General features: G+C 39.6%; 1 protein-coding gene across 11 annotated transcripts in view; it reads right to left on the bottom strand.

Moving 5' to 3' along the window:
• Positions 1 to 20,125, bottom strand: part of FAT3 (FAT atypical cadherin 3) — a 479,929-nt gene that overhangs the window by 48,165 nt on the left and 411,639 nt on the right. For 10 of the 11 annotated variants that reach the window (XM_048949082.1, XM_048949052.1, XM_048949072.1 and 7 more), the window contains 6 exons: positions 19,659 to 19,892; positions 7,517 to 7,906; positions 4,896 to 5,110; positions 4,200 to 4,337; positions 1,522 to 1,665; positions 796 to 993 (listed from right to left, as the gene is read on the bottom strand). In XM_048949082.1, the coding sequence (XP_048805039.1) occupies positions 796 to 993; positions 1,522 to 1,665; positions 4,200 to 4,337; positions 4,896 to 5,110; positions 7,517 to 7,906; positions 19,659 to 19,892 (1,319 nt within the window). The remainder of the gene's footprint in view (positions 1 to 795; positions 994 to 1,521; positions 1,666 to 4,199; positions 4,338 to 4,895; positions 5,111 to 7,516; positions 7,907 to 19,658; positions 19,893 to 20,125) is intronic. The other variant, XR_007377791.1, reaches the window with a different exon arrangement.

Consider the following 20,125-nt stretch of genomic DNA (forward strand, 5'->3'; position numbering starts at 1 on the left):
TTGTAACTCGGTGAGATTGTTATTGCTACAAACACCATTAAAAGTAGGTGTAAAAGAGCAGTTAGGCTCTAATTAGATTAACTCCAGCACAGCATGTTGAGAATGGTTGTATTTTCAGACTTAGATTGTAGGACCACATTCCATTTCAATGGAATTGCATGGACCTGCATACTTACTGAACTCTACTATGTTTTCCTATGCAGGCCTGAGAAATGGGCAAATTATTGCTGGATTTATAGCTACTCTGGTTAAAAAGTTCCTCAACAATGACTCTGGAGCTAAGTTTGAGCTGGCCTTCTATTTCATGTCTTCCTTTTACACTCCCTAAGAGCTAAGCTGACCTTGGAAATGTGATTTCATGAATTTTTGGTCAGGTTCCAAAAATTTTTGATTAAATTTATGACTTAAAAGGAGAAGTGATTTTCCTTCCTAGAACAATATTTTGCTGTCACTCGTTCCGTGGTATATTTATATGTACATAATGCATTTTTGCTTATTTTCTTCTCTAAGCTACAGAAAAAAAAGATGAAAATCTTAAATCATAACTGCTGCTGCTCAGAAAATCCATTTCATGCAGAGAAGATTGGAAAGGTGGCTGGCTACCTATTTATATTTACATGAAATTGGGTTTAAGGACATCAAAAGAAATATACAATATTGTGCACATGTAAAATGGAATGCATGGTATTTGCTCACAGACTAAAGTCAATTAAAACCAACCCAGACAGCAACATACACATGACCTGACACTATGAGTTTTTTCTTTCTGTGCAGATGCAAAAAATGAAGGCATACCTGCACGCAGAGCACATATTCGGTTGCAACCATGTGTCTGAAGATGACTGCAGATCTCAAGACACCGTTAGGGTCCAGTGTAAACTCCTCCTCTTCATTGCCAGTGAGGATGGTGAAGGTAAAAGGAGGGCCATTGTGAAAAGAGTCTTTGTCTGTCACTACCAGCTGCAAAATGCTTGTGCCCACTGGTTTATTTTCCTTTACACGTATACACAGCGTATAAAGAAAAGGATTAAAATGATACATCTTATCACAATGATAAAATACCACGTTTTGCTATCAAGAATATACAAGTAAAAGCTTTTTGGCCAAGATGCCATTTCACTGTGGCATTGCTTTGGCATCATTTGTACACCAAGGACTACTACTAGAGACAGAAGCACCCAGTGGAGCCTGTCTGGCCAGGACTGCCTAACCACTAGGACTTGCATCCCAAGCAAGGCATGGACAAGTGCAAGCTCATACCAGCTCAGAATTTTTGAGGCTAGAGAACATTTCCTGGTGCAACATGGATATAGAGTAAAACGTGTGATGGATGCTGAAGTTAAGGAGTCTCAGTAAACAGAATCTGAGCAAACGGCCAGAAAAGAAGTGTTTATACTTTCTTTTGAATAAGATCATTTGATACATCTTTGGCAGATAAATCATCAAAAGCTGCTTAACTGAAACCAAATGCTTTTGTATTTTAAAAGTCAGAGAAGTTTTTGATGTGCAAGATAAACTTACTTGAATTACAGCTGTATAATTAGCTGGAGTAAACACAGGGCTGTTATCGTTCACATCAGAAATGTCCACGTTGACCGTCACAGATGAAGACAGAGGAGGGGTTCCACTGTCTCTTGCCTGAATAACCAATGAATAACCAGATATCTGCAAAAAGGTGAAAATATTAAATCATCATGAAAGCGGTCCTAAATTTTAACTTGTGTTCTTTACATCCAGTACACCACCAACCATATTCTAAGGAAAGCTGTCTGGCCTCATTACCTTTCCTGCCCTTTGTATAACATTATCCTGTTTACTGCCAGACTGCCCCAAACTCTGGTTTATAAGGCTATCAATAAACCTAACAGCTTCACTATATTAAAATAACTGTATCAGCTGAAAACAAAGGGATAGACAAAAGTCGAATGATGAATAATATCCAAGCTCAGCCTAGGTCAACTGGGGTATGCAAACTAATTCCAGGATAAGATATTGAGTACTTAGGAGGAGAAGCCTCAATTTGACACAAACTGTTTCAGATAGTAAAGGAGCCCCTCCAAAAAAGTTAATGGGCAGTTGGATTAAGCATACTGGAAAACATTTGAGATCACTATGAACAACATATTCCTTGTAGCAAAAGGCTACAGTACTGTAGAAGATAAGGGATTTTTTGAGTCTTGTTCGCAACTGCCACAGACAGCTCAGCATGGTGTGGGTAGCTCAGTGCATCCCACCGGCTGTGGCACCCACAGACCCTCTATGCACATATGGGCACGTGCACAAAGTGTGAGCGTGTGTGACAATTTGGAAAAGATCTGTCTATGTGCTGCTTATGGATGACAGTGTGATTTCACAAAGTGCATCCTTATGTTGGCCTCCTTATGTCTTACAACTGCCTTTTACTGTATAGAGCTCTTGGATCCCCAGGGAGAGCTGCTGATATGTCTGCCCATGAAGCTTTCAGCGCAGGGGGAACAAAGGATGAACCACATGTCAGATAAAGCACCAGGAAGGGGTAAAACATGGCCCCACAGAGTGAAATGAAGAAAAACTAACGGAGCTTTTTAGGGCGGGAGGAAATCCAAAGGGACACAGAAGTAAAAGCTGCCGGGGTAGGAGAGAGGAAGGCAGGCTAAGTGTATGAAGCAAGGTGGCTCTTCTGAGCTATGGGACCAAGTTAAAGAAAAGGAAAGATTCTTAGGTGGATTACAGGGTCAAAGAAGTGTGTGATTTGATGGGGATGTACTGACAGTGTCAGGAGGAAGAATCCTTAACCATGGAGGATCAAGAAACTGAGGCTGAGCATTGATCCTTTTTTTTTTTCACTTTCAATGTTTAATTTTTACTGCTAAAAATCAGAGATCTTTCTGAAATTTTGTGTGAGTTTGTTTTCATTTCCACAGATCCCAGAAAGGTAAATGGCAGCAATCACGGTTTCTACGTGATTAGAGCTCTGGAAATGAGCTTCCTGATACCACTAAAACCTGGGAATCAGCACTGCCATTAGGGATCTACATCAGATGAGGAATCATGTATCATTTCCGCTGAAGAGAACATTTGTGTCTAGGAAATGTGCAAAGGAAGCAAAATAAAAGACAACACTACAGCTTACTTTATCTGAAGAAAACTTAGGAGAATGCAGATCTAGGAGCTGGCCTGAAATGTACAATGACAGTGAGGGTAAAAGCATGTGTCTGAAAGGAGACATATATATCTCAGCTAAATCAAATGGAGTCACTAAATAAAATATTAATAAAGTATGTAAGAACCAATAAACCATGTAAGAAATACAGCAAATTTGTCACATGTATAGCCTATTACTTCCTTGTTCTGCGGGACAAGGAAGGTCCTTCTGTCACCAATCACTAGCAATTTAATCCTGCCTGTATGATAACCTAGAAAGATTATTTGCCTGTTTTAAGCAGTAGCTCTGCTTCCAGCAGGAAGCTTTTCCAGCTGAGTCCATTTTCTGGGGACAGCAATCAGCTTTCCCAGTTTTGCAGATGCACTGCATGAGTGAAGTATCCTTGAGTCTTGCATGTGTTGCAGGACTTCTGAAGTCATGCAGCACATTCCTGCCCTGCTTGTAGCACAGGCAACAGTATTTGTTTGTTTCTTTTTCTCCAAAAGCTGCTAATTGCTAGCTATAGCAAAATGGTGATAAATCACCCGAATCTAGGGAGCAAACAAAGCAGCAGAATCAGATTAATGAAGCACTCTTTCTCTTTTGGTACAGCCTGGCTACTCCATAACATCAGTTCCCTTGTGACATGTTTTGCAGAGTGCTAATTAATGGCTGAAGTCTCAGCTCTGTACTTGGTGCCACAATTCGCAGTTTGCCGTGGTCCCTCTGTTGCATACAATGCTGCAAGCTTGTGCTTGCAGGCACAGAAGAGAGGTAGCTCATTAATGCAATAACAGCTGCCACAGGAAAAATCCAGGGTTGCTTCTTTCCCCAGTCTGGCCTCAGTAGTTGTGTTGGTGCAGAGTGAGAATGCTACCAGGGTAGCTGGCCTGGAAATACGACTGAGAAAAAGTCTGAGGTGGGAAAAGGGGGAAGAATGTTAGAAAGAGATGTTGGAATATCTTAGGCTGATTGCTGCAGAGTGAAAAGCAGCTACTTCACAACTGGCTAGCAGTAGAGTTGAAATTAACACACATCTGTAAGCCGTTGTAAGTCAAGAAATCTCACATCTTACCCTTTCTCTATCCAATTTCTTTTTAACTTTCACAAGTCCTGAACCAGGATCAACTGAAAATTCATTGTCTTGATCACCACTCACTATGGAAAAATGAATTTGGCCATTGGAAGGACTGTCCAGATCTTCTGCTATCAACTGTTTTGAGAGAAAAGTGAAAATTAGCAAAACAAATGTTAAGCCATCAGTATGCTCCATTAATCACTCAACACCCCACAGAGTAAGCCTTCATATTCTATCAGGCTAGTCACATTTGAGCTGCGCATCACTTGGCTGCTCTTCATAGGAGGCTCTCCTTGGATCTTTTCAAAATTCTAGCCTTAAAACACATAAAATATTTTAATCTTATTATATATAATACAAATATCATGTATTTCCCTGAAAAGTTGAATTTTGCCTTTCCAGAAAAACCTACTTATTTCAAGCTGACTCCTGAGATACAATGTCTTAAACACAGCACTGCTCTTTGACAGCATATTGTAGGAATTAAAAACTATTTTGGTATTACTACTTCTTTATTTCCTGGGGAAAACTGGCAGCTGTCTGGAAAGCTGTAGCAGACACAGAGTATTGGCTAGAGAACAGTTTGGTTGATTCAAGATGCATAATTTATCATTATTAATAAGTGCAGCAGTATCTTATTAAATGCAACAGAGGTCCTCACCCTGCCTAATCACGGCACATGGCCTCACTCACCATTATAACGGAATCACCAATTGCAGCATCTTCACTGATGACTGCACTGTAGACCACCTGGCTGAATTTTGGTGCGTTGTCATTGACATCCGTCACGTTGACGTTCACAGTCGTAACAGCGCTCAGGGCTGGAGTACCTCCATCTTTTGCTTCCACGACTAAGTAGAAATCCTTACACGATTCATAATCCAAAGATTCAGAAATGGAAATGGCTCCTTTGAAGGAAGGGAAGTAATGTCAGCACTGAGTGAAAAGGAAATGCTGCTGCAGATTAAGGGATTTCACTGCAGAAAATAGTACAACATGCTATTTATCACCTGAGCACAAAATATGTTGTTCTAAACTTAACACTGCTTAGTCCAATAAAAATATTTGGTCAGTTTTCTACTACTGTCATTTAATTAAAGAGAGACGACAATTGCACTTGGATTGCCTCTACAGAAAGACACAAAGCTATTAATGGTTTCTGACAGAAATAACTGTGGAAATACCAGTACTACAGACAGAGAAGCGAAGGCCACATCCGTTCATGTGCCTGGGCTCATGCACAGAGCCTGTGGGAGAACCAGATGCCAACTCTGGAAATCGACACTGACAAATCAACAGAAATTCAGTCCTACGTAATTAACTTCTCATGAATTAAATACTAACAAATGGGGTATGAATACCTTTGAGAAATTAGTTTTCTACCATCTGTGTGACTAAGCAGGGAGTTCCAGAGTAAACTAGGTATAAAAGTTCTCAGTTCTCGCATCACATAATAAAAATTAAGATTATTTGTAACTTGAATCACCCTCTCTCAGATCTCTTCTAGGACAGAAATAGTTTTTATGCACATTCTCTACTTGTCTCACATGTACCTATAACCTTATCAAGGAGGGGTGAGTGCGTTGCACACAGATTACCAGTGATGTCTTGAAGGAGGTGATGCTGGACATGGCAGGAAAGGCTTAAAAGCAAATCCCTAACCTTGGCAAGGCAAATCCTCTTTAGTATGAACTCATCAAGAGCAGGAATGACTGGGGCTTAGAGGTCATACAGTCCAACTGTTGCCCAGCACAGGTCACTTAAACACGATCTTTCTTGAAGCTACTCACTTCTAACGTCCTTAAAAAACCTCTAGACACATTACTTTCCTGTCTTTAGGAAATGTATTTATGTACTCAATAATTCCTACAGCAAGGAATTTCTTCCTGTCATTTAACTGAAATAATCCAAATGCAATTTAAGCTATTTCAAAACTTCTCTCATGAGTAGACACAAAGAAAAGTTTATTCCCCCCTCTTCACAGGTACTTTACAAGCTTGAATATTATCAGCATGTCTTCTTTTTTCTAGTTTAAATAGCCTCAATTCCTTCAGTCTTTCCTCCTAAGCCTCATTTTGTAGACCTCAGATCATTCTTCTTAATCTTGTCTGGGCTCTCTCCAAATGAATCCTACCTTTCAGCATGACTTGCTGAAAGCAGGAGCCCTGAAGAGAAGCTTCCAAGTGGCTAGCAGGGAGTCCCCACTGATAAATGCTGTGATGAGCATTATTTCTCAAGCCCTGATCAGGCATGCTACATCAGCACCCGGCTGTCTGGATCTCAGCTCCTGCCTCTAAACCGATAATAATGGAGCTGTCACACATTAATGAATAATAAATAGTTTTTGGTTTTTTTTTTCTTCCCTGTGTGATTAAGCTTCATTATGGGTTTTTATTGATTTATCTCCCTGGCTTCACTGTCAAATGCAAAGTTAAGTATTGCTGTCTAGACATATTTATGTTTAAATTTTGTTAGCACTAATCAACATTATGAAGATTGAAGACAACATACAATTATGTTATTTTAGGTCCTTTACATGTGAGGCAGTGGTCTTCACAAGGAGTGGAGAAAGATTTTTGCACACAGTAGTATAAATGACACAATGCATAATTCTGAGATTTTCCAGGTTAGAATCATAGAATCATAGAATCACAAGGTTGGAAACGACCTACAAGACCATCTAGTCCAACTGTCTCCTCATCACCATTGCCACCACAAGCACTAAACCATATCACGCATAGCACATCGTCTGGGTTACTGGTTATTACAGCTGCACTCAAACAAGTGTTAACTTCAGCTTTCAAAACCAAGACTGTTCTGCTCTGAAGCTCTGGTGGCAGATTTGTACCATCATCCTGAATGCTAGAAGAATAAGGGAATCCACTGCAGGAATCACAGAAGATTCATAGCTTACTATCTTTGTAGATTAAAGCCAAGCAAAGCAGAAGTTCCCTGCAGCCCAGCAGAGGCCCACAATGGAGCAGGCTGTCCCACTGCAGCCCATGGGCACTATGTGGAGCAGCTCTCGACGTGCAGCCATAGAGAAGCCCACGGTGCAGCAGTGGATGTGCCCATACATCTACAGTGACTTCAGTGCACATACCAATGGAGAATCCACTCAAGTCAAGGCAGCTGAATGGTGCCATAGTTTAGACCAAACTTCAATATAACATTTGTTTTACTCTGTGCAACAAGACTGACAAGCTCTGAGTCTCTCTTCTTGGAACTTATGTGGTCCAAATGTTTTCCCCAAAGCATCCACATTTTTTCTGAAACTTTCATTTAGTATTACAAGTAAGAACTAATTTACAAACCTGTTTTTGAGTTAATGTTGAACTTTCCCTTCTCGTTCCCAGATCTGATGAGATAGGTAATCTCAGCATTAGTGCCAATGTCCTGGCTTGTAGCAAAAACAGAGAGGACTTCAGTGCCAGGTGAAGTGTCTTCAGGTACTGTAACAAGATAATCTCTCCTTTCAAACACAGGGGGATTGTCATTAATATCTAGCACTGTAATGGTAACAGTAGCAAATGAGGACAAGGTCAGCACAATACTCTGATCTGAGGCCTTTACACTGATGTTGTAGGAAGACTGAAGCTCTCTATCAAGTGGATGCTCCAAAATAATGATTCCTGATGACCGGTCAACTGAGAAGTAACCATCTGCAGAGTCTGCAAGGGAATAGGTCACTTTTCTGTTCACACCTGAAAGAGAAGCAGATGTGAAAATGATAAAGTGTATTTAAAAAAAGAGACGCAAACCAACTCCACTCTTTTCACCTAATAGAAACTTTAAGCAAAATCTGCAACTGCACTCATCATTTCTGACTGATGGGAGCACACAGACATGAGAGCACTGAAAAGAACAGAACTTCTGAAGGTCTGGGAGACCAGGACACATGTCAGATCCCCATGGATAATTGAGTTCCCTCTCTCATCATAATATTTAAAAAGATTCCTTTGCAGAATTGCTGTGGAATGGAACTTGAAAGCAGAATCCATGTATAGATCCCGCCCAGAAAAGCTTGTAATTGAATGGAAAACTCTCAGTGCACATCTCGAAGGAACAGAAATGTACTTAAGGGAAAATAAATCCATAAAAATACATCAGGTGGCACAGATTGTACTTGCTCCCAGTGCGCCTTGTTTCTTCCGTTGAGAAGCAAAATAAAATCATAATACAATGACGTAGACAAAAGCTTCATCAAACAACTCCTGCAAGAACGTGGACATCTTACAAAGGGAAGTAGCCTCCTTCACTGTGAGAGCAAAAATTGAACCGTACAAAACTCTCTCATGTTTTCAAATCCTGCTTGTATTTCCCAATACATATCACCTATCCACCTAGCTGCTGACTAAGCAGATCTATGCTAAAGCTGTTAATAATGAGGGCTGAGAGGAAGTTATTAACTTGGTTGTTTGCTGCACTACAGAGGGACAGTCATTTCAAATCTAATTAAATGTGAATACAGTTGAAAACTCACTCAAGTTCCCTTGATGCTCCTTGACTTTGTGCTTTGGTCCTGGGTGCTGTGCTAAGATATTTTAACACAAAGATCCACTAAATTGGAGTTTCTATGTTTTTAACATCTCTCAGATGAGCATTTGCTGTCCTTTTTGCTGGAGAACAGACTTTACAAGCCTGACATTAATCAGATGAACAAGAGCTACCAATCCCTCCTAGGCATATTTTGTTAATTTAAAATTTGTGACAGTATTATTCTGCTTTCCAGCAGCAAAGCATTGCAGAAATGACTGATCAAAAGCAGCACAAATCACATTTGTTTTCTGCTTGACGTAGCAGGAGTAGAGCATCCACACGAGGGGAAGCTGGGGGGAGCTTTTCTTCAGCCATGCTCACATAAAAGGTAGAGCAACTATAAAGTTCCAGACCCTAATGGGATAGCACTATGAGTTACCATTTAACCTCATCAGGGAATAAAGTTTTTATGCAGTGCTTGAGACACCACGTCTATTTCAAATGTCTTTAACATAAAGAAAAGTTTAAATGCCGATATTGTAATGAACCAATTGTTTGTTTGTATTAATCACAGAACAACCTCTGCATTTAACACTGCATAATGAAAGTAAAAAGCACAGAAAAGCTCTTCTTCAGCAGAACATGCAATGCAAACAAGGAGGTTGTTCCTGTCTTACACACAAGCAACAGAGTGCAGCCCAGGAGTTAGTCAGAGACTCTACTGTGTGTTGAAGCACCTAGACTCTGAACACCTTACAGCCTGCTGGAAACCATGCTCTGCTTTTCACTTAGCCTCTTAAATGTATTCAAAGGCTCTGTTACCTGATGGTCAACTAAGGGGACCAGACCGAAGGAATAAAGCCCTCTGGAATTTAAAGGGTCTGAATGGCTGGAGATATGTCTACATTTCTGGTAAGATCTCCTGGCTGAAATCCTCCCTTAAGCTCCACAACACCAGAACAGTTAATGAGCTATTAATTAGAGTAGATATCTGCGTATGTTGAAAACCCAGAGGAACACTGAACCTACACAGAAATTTCAACAGTAAAGCTACTTAGTGTTCTGTACTGGGATCTCCTGATATCTGCCAGTCTCTGTATAGAATTGCATACATCCCTGAAGCTGGGACCTTAACTCACATGTTCCATGCCTATGTGCCTGTGACTGCATGAGAGATGTAGCTTGGTCTAGGCTTGCTCTGACACAAAGACCTTGCTTGAAACTCACCACAGCATATGTGAGCATAACAGAATCAGGAAACATGCTACTTAGTAGAAAAAAGATGGCCTACCCATGACTTGTGTCTTAAACACCTCAAAACTGCAGCCAGATCTTGCATGGGTTAAGCATTTGGTACATAAGACACCACATGGGGTGACTTCACATATAGCTGGTAACTCTACTGATGGCAATCTGATTGACATACAATTAGACCACACTCCTGTATTGCCTCAAGGTAATGACAGTTAAATAATACAATATGAATAGTGTTTGTTGATAAGAGATTGATTTTGATCCCACAAAAGATCCCACATTACGGTGTTGCGATTGCTATCTCTTAAAGAAGGAATTTTTAGGCAGAAATGGAAAAAGTTACTTCTTGAAGGTGTTCTTTTCTTGCAAAATAAGAGAGGAATACAGAAGTTCCAGGAGTGTAGGTTATTGCATACCAATCTATTCACATTAACAGGCTGATGATCAAAACTGTCTTATTTTGCCCACAGGACCAGGAATATAGTCTCTTACAGTGAAACTGCCATTTTAAGCACAGAGAGACAGAAGATCAGGGCAGAAGATATCACAGAATCACAGAATTGCAGGGGTTGGAAGGGACCTCCAGAGATCATCGAGTCCAACCCCCCTGCCAAAGCAGGTTCCCTACACCAGGTAATACATGCTGGGACACTCACATATTCGATTCCCTTACAGTTTCCAGCCTGAACACAGAAGCAGAACACATGGAGAAATAAAGATCTCAGCTTCTTGCTACTCTTCTATAGTGCTTTATGGGGAAATCAGTTTAACATTTGTTTTTTTGGAAGGACAAATAATTCAACAAAATGCTGCAGCAGAAACAGCACTCTGAAGGAAGTGCTGTGTTACATCAATAGTGTTCTCCCTTCACCTTCTCGGTACATGGCAAGAAAGAGAACAAGCAGGAGATGAAAAGATGAAGCTGGGAGCTATTTCTACTCAAATCCAAAATACTGGAGTGCTTAGGGCTGCCATCCGCAAAGAAGGAAGTGTCCACCAGTATGTGAAAGTGGCAGCCCTGCCATGGAGATGATGGTAGGCTGCAGATACACAGCACATTTTCTGTGGAAAGGAAACAACTGCTCCAGCACCGTGGTTCCTGGATTGGTAAGGAAAGCAATCCTCTGAGACGGACTGCCCACAGCTGTTGGGGGATTAATGTTTGCAAATTGTGTTTTGTCTATTCACTTATTTACTTATACTTCTCAGATTTCTAAGGTGCCAATCACAACCATAAGCTACATGAACATGAAAAGCTTTGCAGGAATTATTGTTCCTCTAAGAGGATTGTAGTATATTTTTCAAATAAAGGTATAAGCCAGCACATTTTATATTTAGACCTGTATTAGCATACGATACAAGACTGCACTTTGCCAGATCTCTGGTGTGAAACGTTTGTACAACGAACAGCCATCTCTTACCTCAGATGCCATCCTTCACTAGGGATTTTTTTTTCTTCTACACAAAGGAGCATGTACTGAATGTCACAATGACATCTATGTCATTACTACTTCAAATAACACCAGGGAAATAAAATATTTTCTTTATAATTAAGGAATACTAAAATTCTCCTTGTATACGTCAACTGAAAATGGTGGAGGTACAACACAGAATGGGCCAAGCATTAATAGAACAGATACAATTCCCATATGACAGTGAGATTCTCCAGTGAGCATTACCTGCTGACTGCATCACATGCAAATTTAAATTTATTTAAATTTACAGGTATTAAAGACCTTACACAGTGTGTTTCTCCCCTTTGTTTTAATCTGCCACCTGGCCTCATTATTTAATGTATTTCCCCAAGTATAGTTAGCCCACTCATTCTTGTCAATCTGTGGAAAGCAGTACTTAACTTTTTCTTCTGCTCATTTTTATTTTGAAAACCTTGAGAAAAAAAAAAAAAAAAAAAAGGCAAGCATTAAAAATAATCAATCAGAAAGGAAAATGGTAAAGTGTGCAGAAAGAGAGATGTAAAATAGTTTTTGCTTATCAATTTCAGATACTCGGTTAGTGTGCTGCCTCTTTCCTCTGTCACGGTGTGATAATGTTAACACTGGCATCTTTGGCGTTTGGTGATTAACCAAATGTTAACTGCACCATCAATTACTGCTAGTTAAAAGTTCACAACTTCATTAACAGCAAACAAGACAGAAAACAAATACAAAACCAGATTTTATAATTTCTACTCCATCATGTTGAGATGAAAGAGAGAGGTCTTGCTAGAATTACCTTGCTGAACTGTAGAAGAATATATAGCCATATACAATATAATATTCCAAGTGATTTTTACAACTTAAGCAGAAAAACTGGCCAAGTTCAATCCATAACACTGCCAAGGCATGCTTTCATTGTGTTGTCCCTTCTCTCTGGAGAAACAATAGCCTTAACCCCAAAACACCTTTACTCACATAAACACTTTGACAGAGTCATAGAACCATGGGATTGATGCAAGGCCACAGAAGACGCGGACGAAGAGACCAGCCCCTTACTGAAGGAAAGTACTGGACAGAAATGTCAAGCAGAAGATTTCAGTATATAGTATCTTCCATTGGCCCATTTTCTTGCTCACTGAGGTTGAGTATTTTCATTGGTGGGAAGGTGAGGTACGGATGGCTGGCTCGCTCTCCCTGTCTTTTCTAGCTGGGATTTATATAGCCCGTGGTATTGGCGTTGCATGAGTTTCTTCCACCAGTGATTGGGAATGCTTGATTATTTCATGGATAAGCTTGATGATTTTTTGAAGTGCAGGGAGGCTATGCAGGAATCACAGGTGTGAACACCATTTGTATACATTACTTTATAGACTCACTGGCTGCATTAACACTGTATCTGTGCAACACTGCTGTGCTACAACAGGGATCTGTTGCAAGGGAATGTGTATATATACACACACACACACACACATATATATATATGTTTCAGTGTATGTATGTTTCAGTAACCCCATTTAAATACAGGTTTTATCCAGTCAAGATAATCCAGGATATATAATTCTCCTTATTTGACATATTTCTAGTTCTCTGTTCCATATTATTTCTTGGAAATCTCAAAAATGAAATGGCAGAGTATAAGGATGGCAGGAATCTTACAAGATCATCTCATTTATCCCTGAACAAAGAAAGAAGGCATTAGATTTACCACTGAAGACAGGACCGTCCTTTCATTAGGAACTTGTACAACCTCGTTGGATATTACACCACAGTGTCTCACTTTCCTTACAACTATTATGATCTTACTTTCTGCTGAGAAAAATAATGAAAGATGAGGTAAAGCTAACAGAAGTCGATATTTTTCACCAGAGCTACTTAACTCGTATCTGATGCTTACTACAGTTTATCATCTTAACTCTGTTTTTCCATGGTACCCTCTTTCAACTATTTTAATACTGCTCATTAGCACACATTTTCAAGGCCCATGATCAAGCTCCAGGTAGCCCATATCTCTCTAGAAGTAGTGTTTCTGAAACGAGACACAACCTTTCAAATCAGGATTTTCCACCACCAAGTTAAACAGAAAAGATTACTTCTTTGCTTTCCAACATTACTCTTGTTTACCCAGCTGATTAAACTGTTTGCCTTTTCATACCACAATGGCAGTGTAAGCATACATTAACCTTGTGATTTGCTATAATACACCTGCTTCTCTGCAGGTCTGCTGCCCAGTCAGTCATTACCAAGGCAATAATGGTACCCTTGGTTATTCTTATCTAAACACAGGATTTCACATTTATCTCATGATTTGCATTGTATTTTTCCATACCACTCTTCCACCTGTTAAATCCCCCAACTAAGACTTAGACACTGTCCAGTGTACTCACAGCCCAATTCTGATTTCTGACATCTAGAACAAACCTTATGCCTACTTATTCATTCAGGAATGAAAATAAGAATACTGTGCTCAGTACCTTCCTCAACTTATTCCTCCAGTGTAAGAGCTCTTATATAGCAAACTTGTCTGATAACAACTTCATGTAGACCACGCTTCTCCCAGTTTTCTTGTAAAAATGTCATGCGGAATAGTGCCAAAAGCCTTACTGTGCCTACGCTATACTATTCACGTTTCCTTCCTTTCTGTCTCTTTCTCTTAGGACGTTACAGAAGGATATACGAATGGTTTTGTCTTCTGCTTGCTGAACAGAGACTAGCTCTGAGTAATTTCAATATGCAAGTTGGGTGCTGAAGTTCCCCTGACAATCTATTTGAAGTTTTCAAAATCTGGCCCTTTGAGCAATTCCACAATAGGTCCATACAGACTGACTGCTAACAGGATTAGGTCTCCTAAGCAAAACATGGAATATGAAGTAGGGCTTATTTAGGCAGAAACTGAAGTTTCTATCATAATCCCCAAACACCTTGTTTGTTTACTTCCTAACACTAAAGAAGTGTTAACTCCACTGAACCTATTATTTTTATTTGACAGTTTTTCAGGGGCCCAAAGTACATTTCTAAAAGTGTTTTTGATTTTATCAAAAAGCAAAAGCTAGGTTTTCTCCTTAACAGCTCTCTGGGTAAAGTTGGACCTGTAGCTATCCTCAGGACTGGCTAGCCCACACTGAAAGTTTTGGATGCTTTATATAATGCAAGAATAACTAAAACTTTGTGTTTGTTGTGTTTCACTTTAGCTGGGATCATGGGTTTGGACCTCCAATTCTTCTTCTAAGAAAATTCTAATGGTTGGGATACCTTGTATGAAGGAGAAGCAGTAGGGTACATTACTACAGGCTATTACTTTTCCCTGAATAAGCCCTGGGGAATGGAACCCAGAACCCAGTCACTCGTCTGGCTACAGAGCAATGCTCACTCACATTTATCTGATTCCTGAATCCTTTTTCAAAACAGCTTCAGTGATGGCAGAAAGTACCCCCTGCTTCAGCTGTAAGCTGAGCCTGTATAACCACCAACTTTTGCAATGTTGTTTTGAATAGCTGTAGAAAGAGGAGTCGATAATTCAGGTCTCATATATCCTGCATTAGTGTACTAACCTCTGACTATTTTATAAGGCAGCGAGGAAAAGATGAGAGTAAAGATATAGGAAGCTTCATATAAATTAAAAAAAAAAAAAAAAAAAAGAAACACCCTTGTCATATTTTTATAAACACTCAGAAAACATCCAGAAATATCATCTAGTTAAGGTTGGCTTCACTGCCGAAACTATCTACCTACCAGATGGGTTTTAGCAACTCTTCAGAACTATTTTTGTGTTATTCTTTTTATGTATGTTTCAGTCCTCATTTTCTTCTTTTTCAGATCTTGACTGCCTCAAAAATTTCTAGACTCATTTTAAGGGACCTGCCTAACATAAACAAACCGTACATGAAGCAGAAGTTTGCTGTACGTGGCTTTGCCAGCAAATGTCAAAATCAATGTATCCTTCATCATTTTCAAGTGTTAAGTATTACTTGCCATTGCTCATAATACAGAAAATTCAGTATGAATCAGGTTGCGGCCACCTTGTTCTCCTCTCTGGCACCTCTGCAATCTTACCTGGTAGCAATAAGTCTTCACCAGGCCTGGCTGTGTGGACCAACAGGCTAGTTCCCCTAATTCCTTCAAGAGTTGGTATCACTGAAATTTTGACTCACTGATTACATGCCCATGCTGCTGGAAGCAGTCAATCAGTGAATCACCTAATGAAACAATTTCTTCCTGTGCTGTGCTCACCAGCACTTTGATGCCACTTTCTGCAGGCAAGCATTTTGTTTGATAAACCCCAGATTGCTGTGTCTCTTAGTCATTACTTTGACAAGTATTTCATTTTTATTCTTTTAATTGATTCTTCAGCTTTCTTGTTGACCCAAGGAGTGTACAAGAAAAAATGGAAGATAAAACATTCTTGCCTCACCACTCTCTTGGGAATAGATACACTTTAGACTGGACTGAAGTTTAAAGGAGAGTTTATATTACCATTCTTCCCTAGAAAAGACATTTCTTATTTCCTGTCCACCTGCCTTATGAATGTACGTGGTAAAGGACTGTATTTTATTTTTTGACAAACTTAGTCTTTATTGAAACATCAAAACTCACTGGAATCAAACACTGCTGGGAAAAGTTTTATCAGGGATTTTTTTCAAATCCAAGATAAAACTTGCCACCATGAGGAGAAAACAAATGACACTCCTTACCCCAGCTCACCCAATTCCCCCCAGCTCAGGGAGCAGATGATGGACCACAGTTTGCTCCCCTGCATTTCATGGAGGAGGTCAGGGTTAGAAAGCAGAGGTCTCACAGCGTGAGGCCAAATGGATTCCACAGAAGGGCCAAGTCCCCTCTGCCACAGTCTTTGTGTGAATAGATGAATAATTAGTTTCTCCAGAGCCAGGCTGATTAGCGACTTGATTGATTAAAACTCTCTACATTAAAGGCACTAATCAGAGGACCACTGAATCTGTCTCCTAAATCTCAGCTCAAATAGTTTTTAACTATACACAACTCTTTAAAAAAAAAAACAGACAAACTCAGCTACAATTGACCTGCATAACCTGGCTGCATAAACTTATCTATGGGAGTCTCAAGAGTCTTATCCTGGCTCCCTGAATTAGGATTTCAACACACATTTTCTCCCTCATATCCTAAGCACTACAGCTTCGAAGGCTGTCTGTTTCTGACCATTTGTGAAAAAAAAGCAAAAACAACCAAAAAACCCCACATAACTGCATTTCCTTACTCTATTAAAAAGATATGGTAATTTTTGCTCTTGGCTTAGCCTCTCCTCCTTTCCTTAAACCCGCTGAGTCCCTTGATATGTGTGCTACATCCTGCAGGCCTTCAGTTGCTCACACAGACAACATGGCCCCAAGTGTCACGGTTGCTGTACCCAAGTCCTTGATGTGAATTCTCAGTCGTCCAAACATAAAACTTTGCCCAGAAAGCACTGCCACCTTTTTGCTGCCTGCAAACACCATGATCTGCTTTAGTTACAGCCCACGGAGAAACATCCATGGCCACACAAAAGAAAGAAAAGCTTCAGCAACACAGCTTTAGGCTGAGGGGAGGCCTGATGGTGGCTGCAGCTCCTCACAGGGAGCGGAGGGCAGCGCTGAGCTCTGCTCTGTGTGACAGGGAATGGCATGGAGCTGTGACAGGGGAGGACAGCTGGGGGTGAGGGAAAAGGTCTGCACCACAGGGCATAGAACAGCCTGCCCAGGGCTGTGTGCTCGGCCTCAACCTGCTGGAGTTCAAGGAGCATTTGACAGTGCTCTCAGACATTGGGTTTGGATGTTGAGTGGTGCTGTGTGGAACCAGAAGTTGGACTTGATGACCCTTGTGAGTCCATTCCAACATGGGATGTTCTGTGATTCTGTGAAATCCTCACCTTTGATCAGGCTGCAACACTGTATGTATACATAAAACATGCATGAGACTGCAAATCACTATGAAGCTGCAGCTCAGATAGCAAACTAGGCTACAGGTTTAGTTCTTTTTGTGCCCTAATATGAACAAAATTCAGTAATTTGGCACTTTGATTTGAAGACAGTGGGAGGTGGAAAATCCACCTGATCCCTGCGAACTCTTCTGACAAACTGTAAAATTAACATTTGTCCTTCCTTTCTTAGTTTGCACACATGCAAACCCTGTGGTGGTGAGCTAGTAGGAATAATTATCTCCTGGATATAGTAAGATTTTCCAACAGAATGAAGATGGAAGAAAGAACTGCTTTATAACAATGTCTGTAACATTTTTTTTTTAGCAAAGGGATGTGTGTATATTCTGTCTCCTCCAAGCAATCATTAAAGATACCTGGCTACATGGAGAAGTTATGTGAAACAAACTTTTATGCCTCTGAGTTAAATGCTTAATAGCTCAACTCATTTCCTTTACTGAGTATTGTGAAGAAAAATCATATCTCTCCTTCAGTGCATCTAGCTGGTACAGGTTGTTCCTAAGCATGTAACCAAATTACAAATATATACACATATATAAAGGATGTTCCTGTACTGAAGACTCCCAGAATATTATGAGTTCAGGAGTTCCAAGAGACATCAAAAGGCATACAGTGGATGCAATGCTATTCACCCTTTATCTACAAATTGCTTTAATTATCCAGCAGTGTCTGACAACAGTATTTTCAGTTTTACATTAAATTATTTTTAGTGACTTCTCTCAAGTTTTATCTCAACAGCCTCCTTGCCGATATTCCTACCCTTACAGTACCTAGTTCTTCAAATCCCAATGCAGAAGAATGGGAAAATTTTAAGACCTATTATAAAACAAATGTTCTTAATGCCAAAAATTGATTACTATGATGATTCTAGGCTTCATTCATTTTCAGGAAAACTCTGCATAAAACTCTATAGGAATTTCATAGCTCATCAAGAATATAAATAATAAATTTTTTCTCTGTGTCAGGGACATTACACTACCTGAATTTATTCATTATGTAGCAGCAGGAAATCAGTGATTTTAGTATTAGATTTAAATTTTAGTATGGACTAATAGAACAGTAATTAATATAAAGTCCTATTTCAGAGACTATGGTCACTTTCATACGATCTTGTTTGATTTCAGGTCTAATCATTAAACTCCATACCCCCTTCTCATTTATCACATACAGCCCTCCCTTTAACTTGTTTCAGAAAGGAGATGTAGCAATTAGCTCCTGTTTTTTTCCTAGCTAACCATCTTATTATGTAAAGTTGGTGCTAACAAGAACTTCTATTGACAACTTTCAATTTTAATCCCCTGTGTCTCCCCGCTCCTTGAAAGTCATCTCACCTATGAGAAAAATGGTAATTAAGACAACAGTGGAAAACAACAACACTTGGTGTTCAGACTGTTCAGTAGTTTACTACCAGTAATTGGCTCTTCACTGCAGGATGGTGTCATAAATTTTAATTGTGATTTTTCAACCAAGCGTATAATGCAGCTCTTCATAGATACTTTAATGAATGCTTGCTGCTCCTTTACTGATTGCTGTATATTTACACTACTAACATTAGTAACAGAGAGTTCCAGCATGAACTATGCTTAAAATGCAATATTTAAACTTAAATTTTTATCACTCAATGCAAGGCCTGTTTTTTATGTGAAGTTTTTACAAAGCACCTCCAAAACCGTAAGAAGAAAAAGATAAACTATGGGATTTATTTATTCCAGGTGAAGTGAATGAGCTCAAAATAAAATATGATGTTTAGGAAGTTTAACCACCATGCTACACAAAATAAACTCTTCAAATATTTATAATTGGGCCTAAATTTCAGTGTTAATCTATGGTTCAACAGCCAGAACATTTACAATGTACATTCACAATGTACAACAATAGTTTTATACTAAAGTAACCAGCTGGAACAAATGGGAGTTATAGCAATATAAAACTCTAGCAAAGCTGTGATTAAACACATATAGGTCCCTATGGCATGTAACTATAGTAGTTGCATAAGTAAAGACATAAGGGTTCAAAACCAGAGCTCAAGAAAGGAGGTGAGGCCAGTGGAGAAAGAAAGCTGCAATTTATCCCCACTGATCAGAAGAGTATAAGACTACATACCTCTTATGTAGTATGAGTGCTGGTGCACTGCTTTTCCTGTTTGCAACACTATCACGCCAAGCTTAGCCATCAGTATTTGCAAGTTAAGAAACATAAGACAAAAAAATGGGGTTGATGAAGAAACAAAAGGAGGAAAGAACAAAGAAAGGCAGCTATCGAAAAATCCATCAGTATTGAAGTTGTAATAGCCTAGAGTTTTCTTGAACGTTAGTTCTTTTTCACTTTTTATTCACTTACCAACATCGGGATCAGTAGCTTGGACTCTTGTTAGCAAAGCTTTAGTGGCTGTATTCTCATAGACACAAGCAGTGTAGTGATCAGATGAAAACACTGGTGGATTATCATTAACATCTTCTAAAATAAGGTGGATTTCTGACTGGCAAAACCTGCCACCACCATCTGTAGCTCGAGCAATCAAGTTGTACACAGGGATTTTCTCTCGGTCCAGTGGGGCCAAGGATTTCAGCTCACCTAAAATTGATTAAAAGCAGCAGTCACCATTACAGCTGTAGCAACGTCACTAATTTCTGTCAGTGGGCATATCCCAAATACACATATTTCACTGGAATTTAAAAGAGGAAGAAATAGCCTTGCTTATTCCAATCAATGGATTAAAAACTTCCAGCTGTCTCACTTCTGCCTCCTCTCCACTCAACTAAATAGTCTGGCATTGTGGGTGCAGGGAGGACAAGCCCTCATAGTAG

The sequence above is a fragment of the Lagopus muta genome, chromosome 1, assembly GCF_023343835.1.
Source record: "Lagopus muta isolate bLagMut1 chromosome 1, bLagMut1 primary, whole genome shotgun sequence".
In the NCBI taxonomy this organism is placed as follows: Eukaryota; Metazoa; Chordata; class Aves; order Galliformes; family Phasianidae; genus Lagopus; species Lagopus muta.